Source organism: Pteropus medius, unplaced genomic scaffold (assembly GCF_902729225.1).
Source record: "Pteropus medius unplaced genomic scaffold, Ma_sr-lr_union100, whole genome shotgun sequence".
Lineage (NCBI taxonomy): Eukaryota > Metazoa > Chordata > Mammalia > Chiroptera > Pteropodidae > Pteropus > Pteropus medius.
The window spans coordinates 14,668,759-14,679,761 of NW_024354499.1; the positions used below are offsets into that span (position 1 = coordinate 14,668,759).

At 51.2% G+C, this 11,003-nt stretch overlaps 1 protein-coding gene and 1 long non-coding RNA gene across 6 annotated transcripts; both read left to right on the forward strand.

The window, feature by feature from the left end:
• The first annotated feature begins 523 nt into the window (after nucleotides 1–523).
• Nucleotides 524–6,782, forward strand: LOC120594598 (uncharacterized). 2 transcript variants are annotated; one of them, XR_005650639.1, is made up of 4 exons: nucleotides 524–674; nucleotides 2,903–3,031; nucleotides 6,113–6,250; nucleotides 6,331–6,342. It is a non-coding gene; the product is annotated as an uncharacterized LOC120594598 (long non-coding RNA). The 2 variants fall into 2 exon arrangements; XR_005650640.1 differs by lacking the exon at nucleotides 6,331–6,342 and adding an exon at nucleotides 6,720–6,782 and having other exon boundaries at nucleotides 548–674; nucleotides 2,880–3,031.
• A 208-nt stretch (nucleotides 6,783–6,990) lies between these two features.
• On the forward strand, nucleotides 6,991–10,887 carry RNF181 (ring finger protein 181). 4 transcript variants are annotated; one of them, XM_039852753.1, is made up of 5 exons: nucleotides 6,991–9,234; nucleotides 9,827–9,957; nucleotides 10,136–10,245; nucleotides 10,385–10,492; nucleotides 10,719–10,887. In XM_039852753.1, exons 1-5 carry the CDS (start codon nucleotides 8,975–8,977, stop codon nucleotides 10,869–10,871), a joined length of 762 nt encoding a protein of 253 aa, XP_039708687.1. In that variant the 5' UTR covers nucleotides 6,991–8,974; the 3' UTR covers nucleotides 10,872–10,887. The 4 variants fall into 4 exon arrangements, with proteins under 4 accessions (XP_039708687.1, XP_039708689.1, XP_039708688.1 ...); XM_039852755.1 differs by having other exon boundaries at nucleotides 10,751–10,887; XM_039852754.1 differs by having other exon boundaries at nucleotides 10,418–10,492.
• The last annotated feature ends 116 nt before the right edge of the window (nucleotides 10,888–11,003 follow it).

The window sequence follows — 11,003 nt, forward strand, 5'->3', positions numbered from 1 at the left end:
CATCTTTCCCATGACTCTCTTGTTTTCTTTCTTAATTGTGGTGAAGTTCACATAATTACAATTGACCATTTAAAAATATACAATTCAGGGCAGGTAGAGCATTCACAATGTGTAGAGTGAATAAACTTTATGGGGGTTGGTTTTTGCTTGTGAGTGAGATGCACTCCCAAAGGTGGCAGAGACCCAGCTGTTCAAGGTGTCTCCAGTGCCTAGCGCTGTGCTGGACAACGCATTCATTTGGTTGCTTGTCGAATGAATGAATTATGCCTCCTTAGGTAAGGCTGATCTACCTGATCTTGGACACAGCCCCAGAGAGGCCTCTCTGAGTCCACTCCAGAGCCCACTCCACTGTGCCCATTTCACAGATTGGGCCCCCAGGTGTGGTCGGCATGCAGACTTGGTGCCAGGCTGCTCAGGCGTGGTAGCCCCAATTCACAAGGCTGGTAGCTAGCAGCCCATGCGAAGCTGGTAGCTAGCAGCCCGGGAGGAGGCGCCCTAAGGACCCCAGTCGCTGTTGCCGACTGCTTTCGATTTGAACTTGGCCCGGTCGCTGCTCAGAGAGAGTGCCCCCACTCCACCCCGCCCCCGCTCCGCCCCTCTGCTTCCTCCCAGGCTCTGGGCCCTGCAGCTCTTCTGGCAGAGGAGCGGGAGCAGGCCAGGCAGCAGCAACGATGGTGAGGGCCCGGGCGGGGCAGGGCGGGGCAGGGCGGCCGGTTGCGGGCAGAGAGCGAGCAAGAGGGGGGTGCGAGACAGGAGTCCGAAGTCCAGGGGTGGGGGCACCCTCCAGGACACATGCCGGTGCCCCGTCAGGTGATTGCTCCAGGAGCAGGGCCGGGGCTAGACCCATGCAGCCTGGGAAGGAAAGTGCGGTGTGAGCCTGGTCCCGGCTGCCTCGCGCGGAGTGAGTGCGATTCGCTTCCATTTCCTTGAGCCAAGTGGTTACGAGCTCCAGCCTCAGTAAGGCTGAGATCCTGGTGGTGGCCACTTACCGGCTCTATGACCCGGGGGCAAGTCATTTAACTTTCCTAAGCCTCCTTTTCTGCATCTATGAAGTGGAGTCAGCAAAACCTCCCTGCTGGGTTCGTAGGAGGTTAAAGGAGTTACAGTGGCAGAGTCCTGCCTGGCACTCAAAGACTGCACCTGAGAAGTGGTAGGTACTGTGATGATGATCCCTTCAGCCCTTCCTGGGGCTTTAAGGAGCCACAGTTGGCGGGGGAAGTTGGAAACCTGAACAGATGGAGTGGTGGAGGCTGACCTCGCTCATGGCAGGCTGTTGGAGGGGAAAGAGGAAGATGTTTACCTTAAAAATTCCTCTGATGTTATCAGAGTGTGGCATAGGCCTGACTCCCTCCTAACCGCTGTCTAGGATCACATTCCTGAACTGAATCATCCAGCACTCCTGCTACAGACTCTGGCCTCTGTCTCTACTTGCCACCTTCAAGGCAAAGGTGTTAGGAACAGGTGGTGCGCCCCCTCCCCCTGGGAAGGTGGGTCCTGCAGGAAGCAGGCTTGGTGTTTTAAGATTCTGCTGTGGAGAAGCTGGCAGAGGTGTGATGGAAGGGCCCGGCTAGGGGTCGAGATGCCTGGATGGCCTCATCTCCAGGAAACTGGAGTCAGTCAGAGGAAGCTGGGCAGGAAGGTAGTGCTGAGCTCTAAGGCTTTGCCAGGAAACTGAGGGAGGCTTTGAGACTGGAACAGCCCAGAGCCCACTTCCCAGTGCACAGGACAAGAGATCAGGCAGGGCTAGGGGTGGGCTTCCAGCTGGTCCTTAGCACTTGGGAGAAGAAGAAACTCCTGAAACGAAGACTGAGGCCAGGACAATTTATTGGGGGTACCGGAAAACTCTGGGACTCTCACTTGAGACAAATAGTGGATCAGAACCTCATCGATCTCTCTCCTCCACCCATCTCTTAGCCTCATTCTTTAACTCTTGCCCCTTTCTCTGCCCCCAGCTCTTTCCCTTTCTTTCCAACCCCCTTCCCTACCTGGTCCTTCTTCCTTTCCCTTTTCTTCTTATTCACTAAATCAACAAATATTTCTTGGGCGTTTCCTTTGTGCCAGACATGGTCATGGGTATTGGGGATAGAGTAGGAGCAAAATAGTGATGGGAAAGATGGGAATTGAACGAGTAATGACTTCAATTTATTCATCTTGTAGATGGTCCTCTCTCATGTACTATCCAAAGAATTTGGGTTTTGTCCTCCTTCACATGCACACAAGTTGAGTTGGCAGCATCAAAAGGTCTGATGAGTCTTTAGCCGGCCAGCTAAAGCATTTGACCTTCTTTTTTCTGCATTCAGATTAGCAAAGGGGTTAAGAATGTGATCCTTGGAGTCTATGTTGATTCAGCTCCTGGGTCTTCTACTCATTGGCTCTGTGACATTGCATGGGTGATTTAATCCCTCTGAGCCTCAGTTTCTTATAAAACTGGGATAATAGTACTGTCCTCAATGGATTGTTGTGAGGATTAAATGAGATTAAGGGGACAGACAGCTAGTAGCACACATTGTTTAGCTCAGACTATGTGCCCATTGAATAGTGGATGTTATTGCTGTCAAGACGTAAAACCTCAGCAGCCTAATGGAAATAAACTAGATACAGGTTCTCAAAGGCCTATTAAAGTTCTGTATTTAGGTTAGAAACAAGGGCACAAGTTTGCCACAAGGAAGAGCTTGCTCGGCTGTGTATTTCGTAAAAATATCTAAGAGGTTTTATTGACCACACACATTGTGTAGTTCTTGGGCTCTGACTGCTAAAAAAAAGTAAGGAAATGGGTTAGATCAATAATAATAGCCGTTATGTATTGAGCACCTAGTATGTGTCAAGTATTGTGCTAGTCCTTTATAATATGTCGTATGTCATAGCTAACATTACCGTAGATATTATTGTCACTGCTTTACAGATGAGGAAGTGGTGGATCAGAAAGTTTATATCCTCAGTCTTCAGTCACTCAGCTGGTGAGTGGCAGAAGCAGGATTTGAAGAAACCCAGGGCTGCAATGCAGAGCCCTGCTCCTAGTCTCTGAGCTCAGGTGAGTGCTACTGTAGGAAGGAGTTAATACACCCGATCTCTGCCCGGGTCCATCAGACCACATTGATGACAGCGGAATAGGGTTTCTTAGACACTAACCAAGAGGGAGGGGAGACAGGAGAGTTAGGACAGGGAGGTTTTTGAGAGCTTAGTTTTCAGAGGAAAAAAGGGTATTTGGCCTAGGAAACCCTAAAGGGACATTTGTGCATCGAAGGAGGAACATTGTGGACAGAGGGTAACTGTCAAGAACATTTCTTGTGTAACTACCACCCTCCATTTGCCAACTATGCCACTGCTGCCCTCTCCCCATGGTTTGCAACTGCAAGCCCTGCAGACCCCTTGCAGGGCTTGGAAGTGCCTCTTTCACCCACCCATTCTCTCTACACTCTGCTCTCAGCCTGGTGGACATCTCCTCAAACCCCTGCTGATGGCACTTCTCAGCCCCTTCTGGCTGGCCACTCTGCCCTAAGTTTTCTCATTTCCATCCATGCCAGTCTACCACCAACAGACAAATTATCTTGAAGTACCTCTCCGGTGTTGCCCTTGGCTCAGAAACCCACACTGGCTCTTGTTCTGTCTCTCCCTCCAAATGAGCTTCCTCTTCTTGAGTTTCACTGCCCACCCTGCCCCTCCACTCTTACCCTTTGCCTAGTCCATCTCTGTCCCGAGCATGTCATTGTCTCTCTGTGTCTGGAATGCCCAGCTCCACCCCATCCTTCAAGGGCTCACTCCCCTCTGTGTATGACAGTTCTCAGGAATTAACCCTCTGCAGACAGCTCCACCACTCACTATTTGTAACTCCCAATGTAACTCTTTTCTGTAATTGTATGGCATATATCTCTTTCCCAAGTCTATAGTGATCTTCTTAAGAACAGGCACAATTCATTCAGAAAATACTTTCCACACGGCCACCGTGTGCCAGGCACTAGGCTGAGCTCAATGTGGCAGCAGGCAGCGTGGCCTTGCCCTCTGGTCGCTACCTCCTTTTACATCTCATAGTTCTCACTGTGGCAGTAGAGGCCTGTGCCTGCAGTGTCCTTTTTCTTCTGATTGAGTGTAGCCAAGGAGAGCCAGAGACTCGAGCCTGGGACTTTTGTGTTTCTTGGAGTGAATATGTTCTTTTAGGCCTGGGCCCATCTTGGCTCCAGACAGGCTTGGCTTCCAGTGGGGGAAGAAGGCTAAAAATTGAAGTGGGAGGCACAGCCAGCTCTCTTGGAGAATGTGACCCAGTGTCACCCCATGTTGGAGAACAGGATAACAACAGCTGTAGCATTCAGAGTAGAAAAAATAATACCCAATGTCCCACCAATCTCTAGAAGTGATTCTTTTTCAAATCTTTGTCCATTCCCAAGTTTTTGCTTTGGACTGTTTGAACATAAGAGGCTCCAAATAATGGGATCCTTGTGGAATAATTTAGTCATCATAATAGTGGTGATGATGGTTGACTCAGGAACAGGTAGAGAAGAGTACAGCTTCCCTGTTCTCTTTGTACTTCCTCCTTATTCCCCCCACCTGTGAACACACCCCTCTCCATGGTTTGTGGTTTGCCTGCCCCCTCTTGAAGCAGGTTGCTTTTCTAGCTCATAGGCAAATATTGACCTACTTAGGTTTCAGATGCTGCCCCTTGAAACTCCTGCTAGGCTAGATAAACACACTGGGATAACAGCTCTTGAGAATAAGAGTTGCTTTTGGATAGCCTGTAATGCAACTGACCCACTCATTGAATCCTTGCAATGGTCAGCACTGTGCTGGCTTCCCAGGCCCCTGGGATGGTGGTAGACAAAGGAAGGGCACTGGGCTCTACCCTCCCTCTGCGAACTTGTGGCTCAGTTGGGGAGATAGGACTCATGTACTGGGGAATGCTTGGAGGTTGTGTGCAAGGCAGCTGCAAAGATCCTGAATGAAAATTCTTCTCTGAGTCCTCTGTAACCACCAGATCTCTTCCCTTTCTGTGGTTTTAAGTGGAATTCAGTCAAGTGCCAAAGTATCTACTGCAGACAATGGGCAATATGGTTTGGCAGGAAAGGGCAGTGCTCTGTGGGGAGGAGATGAGAAGAGGGGTGGGCTGTGGGGGACTAGGCTGGGAGGAGGGAGTTCTTGCTGTGGTTCATTAATCCTTGAATTCATTTCCCAGATTTGTCCTTGGAACTGCTCCTGGACTTCCAACTTTCCCCAGGTCCTCCTGCCCCCGGGTCTCTCTCAGATGCATGGGTCCAAACCTGTTCTTTTTTTTCTTATGACTCATGCCTTTTTTCTCCCTTGTGTCCTCTTAGCCTCCATCAGCTTGGACCCTGCACCTCTCTTCCCAGTCCTTTGAAATGAGCTGGGTTCCTCTGTTGGGTGAGGCTGCTGCCCTGGCTGGGAGCCCAAAGACTCATCTTTGTGAGCCTGGACCCCAGTGAAGATCCTGGCTAGCTGGGAGGCTGGAGTTCAGAAGCAGGGAAGGCTGAGATTCCAGGCAGGCAGGGAATCAACTTTGAGCATTAATGCAGGAGCGCTCAGGCCAGGAGGCTGAACTGGCCTGACCAGTCAGAGGCCCAAGGAAGGAGATCTGATCTTCTCAGTTCATGTCTTTGTGTGTGTCTGTGGGTTAGGCAGAGGTTATGACATGTGGTGGTCCAAAATTACTTTTCTAGCTCTGTGGGGGTGGATCTCCTCCCTGTTTGGACTCTAGACAAGTAGTTTGGTTCTCTATTCTTTGCTGTAGGAAGCCATAGGGCAGGTAGACATTGGTTAAAGGCCATCCTGGAGCAGGTGAGCAAAGTATCTGCTTTGTGGGAGGATGGGGTCCTGGGAAGTTCCCATCCTGGGGCACCTTAGAGGAAGCCGACCTGCCTTGATGGGATGGGGCCTGTGAGACCAAAGGTGAGCCATACACACCCGGGGGCTGGCCCTTTACTCCACACATATCATATCCTTACATGAAAGATGCTGTTTCCCCTACCCATACACTACACTACACTATACTATACCACACACACACACACACACACTATGGGGGCAAGGAGACCTCTATGTCTCAGGCCTGGATGAAAGCCTGGTGTGGGCCTCATTCAGCCTTGACCTTGGGCTTGGTGCCTAGGCAGGGAAAGAGTTGGAGCGGTGCCAGCGGCAGGCGGATGAGGTGACGGAAATCATGCTCAACAACTTTGACAAGGTCCTGGAGCGCGATGGGAAACTGGCAGAGCTGGAGCAGCGTTCAGACCAACTCCTGGACATGGTGCGAGGCCTGGGGAAATAGGGAGGGGGAAGAGAGAGGCTAGGAGAAGCCTTCAGAGGGATCTCTCAGGCTGTGTTCAGAGTCTCAGCCTTTGGTGGGGCCTGAGGCTTGTGTGAAGGCCAGTGTGGGGCCTGTGGGTTTCTTGAGGCACCCCTAGCCTAGATATGCAGCAGGTAGGCTTTGTGAAGTATGAAGCCCTTGCTTTGAAGCTGCGGGCCTTCCTATAGGTTGAGAGCTGGCATTGTTAACTGGAGGTGAGCCTGAAGGGCCGAAAGTCAAAGGCTACACCAGTGTCAGGCCAGTAGTCAGGCTGGGAGGGTCCCGGGCAGGCTGTGTGGAGAAAGGGAACAGACAAGATGGAAAGGATTCAGAAGGAGACCATGCCTTGCTGGGGCGGGTTTGGGAGGAGCTGGCTCTGGGGTTCTGGGGGTACCACTAACTCCCATCCTGTGTCTGGGGGTATCCACAGAGCTCAGCCTTCACCAAGACAACCAAGACCTTGGCCCAGAAGAAGCGCTGGGAGAACATCCGTTGCCGGATCTACTTGGGGCTGGTGGTGGGCATTGGCCTGCTCGTCATCTTGATTGTGCTGCTGGTCATGTTTCTCCCACAGAGAAGCGAGGGCAGCAGTGCTTCACAGGCCCAGGATGCAGGTGCTGCCTCGGGGCCTGGGGATTGACACAGCTGGGTCTGGAGGGGAGGCCAAATGGCCACACTGGCTGGTTCTGGTTTCCAGAGAACCCTGGTGTTTGCTCCCATCTGAGCCACCCCAGTGAGCACCAATGGGCAGCCCCAATATGTGCACCATAGCAGTTCCTATCATGCCACAGACTGGCCTTGGAGGGCAGCCTGCTGCATTGGCCATGCCAGGCCAGCCCCACCTGGAGCTCAGTAAAAGCTGCTGTTTGGTTAAAAGCCACTGTTTGGTTAAAAGCTGGTTTTGTGTGTGTGTGTGGAGCGGGGGAGCGCGAGAGCTAGCGAGCACCAGCACAAGTCTCTACGTTGGTTCATTCTGCTCTGCCGCCACCCCTGAGGCTGTTTAGAAAGCTTACTATCCCAAGGATTCCACCCTTGAGAAGTGGCCCCTTCCTCTCCCTTCCTTACTTGATCCAACCCTACACAGACAGAGCCTTCTGGAGTGCAGTTGCAAAGACAAAATAGCTCTTAAACCAGACTCTTCAACCAGTACCCTCTGAGCCTGATTCCCTAAGAATAAAATCTATTATTTTTCTGATGTCTTGGGCGATTCTCAGAGGACCAATGGGACTCTGGATGGGATGGCCAAGAAGAAAGCACTTCAGAGGTTTTTATATCACGAGGCTCTCACCTTCAGATAGACTTTTTCTCCTCCGAACACTTCCTCCCCAACATCTCTGCCCACACTAGATCATAGATGAGACAGGTGGCAGTGAAAACGGGAAGGGCTTCTATCATGCTGTAATGCAGTCACGCAAGATGGCCAGAGTTTGCCCTATAGGAAATAATTTGGGCTTTTTGAAGCTCCAGGGCTGCACAGGGCCAAGTAGGCAGTGCCTTCAGTGCCACAGGAATGATCATTGTGTAAAGGCCATGAAAAAGGAGAAAAGTCCCTACCAAGACCATGGAAGCAGGGCGGCCTGTGCCTGGGCTACTTAACTGCATCTCAAACAGAAGGCGGGGGGCGGGAAGAGGAATTCAGCGTTGTGTGTAACAGTTGCAGCTCCTTGTTAGGTGGAGAGAGGGCGACTTACAGAGAAACCAGAACAAACCCAAGAGTTGTGTGGACCTTTTCCCCTCACGAAGCTTGTTACTTCTACTGGGCTCATTACCATCTTCCTTTCCTGGGAAAGATGGAGGAGAGCACTTGACCTTGTGCCTTCCACTTAGAGACTATGTGAATTTGGGCAAACCACTTCCTGGACTTGGGTTTTACATGTGTACAAAGGGATAATGCCACTTAGCTCCCAGGACAACTGTGAGGATTATATATACTGTACGTAAAATATCCATCAATGTAAAGGTTCTAGGTGTCAAATAAATGGTAGCTATCATCCAAATCATGTAGTGCTGTGGTTCACAACCCTGCCTCCCGTTAGAATCTCATGTAGAACTGACAATAAAAATACCACACCCAGGCCTAGGTCAGTTAAATCAGAATCTTTGAGGGTTAAGTATTAGGCTTTTTTTTCCCTTAAAGTTGCAACCCCTCCTCTCCTCTCTCCAGGAGAGATTCATGGGTAGCCAGGTTTGCAAACTATTTAATTAAAGCCACCACTTCTACAAGAGCCAGGGGCGAAGTCGAGCAATAGGCTCGACACGTCACAAATAGTAAGGCCTCAGATTCCCCAGCAAGGATCTCTCTCTCTCTCTGGGTTAGGAAGGTTTGTCCCACCCTTTACTTTTGTGCCTAACTCAATAAATGAACAGGCAATTTTTGTTTTGTGGGAGTCAAAGAGAAATCATGCGCCAACTTCTGAAGCAACTAGAGGTGGTTCAGAAGTACCCGTGAGTGCAGAAGGACTTGAGGGCCTGTGGCATAGCAGTGAAAGGCGCCCTGAATCCAGACTCTCCCCCTAGGCTCGAAGATCCCTGAGCTTCCGGGCCAGTGGTTCCGTCTCTGAGGGACACAACCCACACATCAATCTCCCGTACTTACCCTTGGCTGGGACTCCAAAACAAGTTTTCTGACCAGCCCCAGCCCCTGCCATTGGCTTTAGCCTTTGATCACCTGACTTATTCGAGCCAATGAGAGGTGACAGAATGAATACTTCCGCTTTCTGTGCGTCTAACAAGCCACTGTATTTGCCTTTCGGATGCTCTGATTGGTCATCTAGCCTCAACTCGCCAATTTATTGGCCAGTGCTGCGAGGCCGCAGTCCAGCGGGTCCGAGGGCTGCTGTGTCAGACAACCCAGCTGCCATGGCGTCCTATTTCGATGAACACGACTGCGAGCCGTTGGACCCCGAGCAGGAGGCCCGAACCAATATGCTGCTGGAGCTCGCGAGGTAGGTTCGCGGGGCTGAGAGATGGGCCCAGGCAGCAGGTTTGGGGGTTGGGGCTGGGTGGGAAGGCGGACTATCGGGCAGCAAATTCTGGGGAGGAGGGATGAATGATCTGTAGTTAGTTTGGAGGCTAGAATCGAGGAGAGGTCGATAATTTGGATCGCCTGTGGGCTTCCGGGGCAAGGAGAGTCTGAGAAAGACTGGAGTAGGGGAAGTCGGGGGCGAGAGGGCAGTGGGCTCTAGGAAGTACAGGAGAAGGCGGATTATGGGGACGGGGTAGGGGCCATTTGGTTGTAAGCACGTACATTCTTTGGGAACACCAAGCATGCGAACACACGAGTCTGGCTTTAGTAGATCATTCCTGCGTGGCCTGAGTAACTTATCTGAGCCTGATCTCAAGTGTAAAATGGGAATAAACAGCCTAAGTGCTTGGGGTTGTCTGGTAACAGCTGTAAACCATTTCTCATTCTGCTGAAGAGGTAGCTATTACTACTACTAGCTAGGCAGGGTATTTACATGTTAATGCTGAGTGAATTGTAGGGGTAAAGAGAAAGTATGGCTTTCTCTGGTTCTGACCTTGCATCTTTATTATCAGGTCACTTTTCAATAGGATGGACTTTGAAGACTTGGGGTTGGTAGTAGATTGGGATCACCACCTGCCTCCACCTGCTGCCAAGACCGTGGTTGAGAACCTCCCCAGGACAGTCATCACAGGCTCTCAGGCTGGTGAGAACACTAATTCTGCTTTTTGTGACAGGCCTGCCAGACCCACCCCCTTCCCAAGCCAGATTGTTTACTGGCCCTTCAGTTTTTCAGGCTAAGTTGGGGCAAGAGTGTCTTTTAGGAGTGGGAGCTGGGAGGTGGAGCCTGTAGCAGCTCTCCTGATAAACACTCCCTCCTAAAGAGGTCAAGTGCCCTGTGTGTCTTTTGGAATTTGAAGAGGAGGAGACTGCCATTGAGATGCCTTGCCATCACCTCTTCCATTCCAGCTGCATTCTGCCCTGGCTAAGCAAGGTACTGCTTTCTTTTTCCCAGCTATTACCCTGCCCAGTTCTCAAGCCCCTTTCTTTTTATGAACTGTTGGGGGATCAGAGAAGGGAGAAGGGTTGAGGTGAGAATTGGGAGCAGGGGGTGGATATTAATTTATGATCAGACCTTGGCCGGAACACTGCCCTGCTTTTCCCAGACAAATTCCTGTCCCCTGTGCCGCCATGAGTTGCCCACTGATGATGACACTTATGAGGAACACAGAAGAGATAAGGTAGGGGCTAGTGGTAAGTGGAGGGCATGATAATGGGGCTCCCTCAGGCCATTCTTGATGCCCTCGTCTCCCATTTCATCAGGCCTGTGTAGGCCTCAGGTCCCTGGCTCTGGCTGCCTTCTCAGTGACTTTGGTGAGGGGCAAGATCCTTGGCAACACAGATGCCAGGAGCCTAAAAATAGTAAGAACCAACTCCATGATAGCTGCCCTGTCCCTTCACCCATAGGCCTTCAGGTATGGCCCCTGCCTTTCCTTCAGGCTCGCAAGCAGCAGCAGAAGCACCGACTTGAGAACCTGCATGGAGCCATGTACACATGAAGCAGCTGGGGCTGAGTGCTGGTCTTCCACATCTTCCTCTTGCACCTTGAATCCTCATTAAAGATTTCTTTACCCACCCTGAGGCTGCATTGCTCACAGGCCTGGGCAGGGGCTCTCTCCACTAGGGCCTTACTGCTATTGGAGAAGGTGGGCCTAGACCACAAGATGCCAGGCTGTGTATTCCTCCCTGCCA

Coding starts and splice junctions, on each gene's coding strand:
- RNF181 (XM_039852753.1), top strand. CDS start 8,975: ATGAGAGGTGACAGAATGAATACTTCCGCTTTCTGTGCGTCTAACAAG. Junction 9,235..9,826: donor ATGCTGCTGGAGCTCGCGAG/GTAGGTTCGCGG, acceptor CTTTATTATCAG/GTCACTTTTCAATAGGATGG. Junction 9,958..10,135: donor CATCACAGGCTCTCAGGCTG/GTGAGAACACTA, acceptor TCCCTCCTAAAG/AGGTCAAGTGCCCTGTGTGT.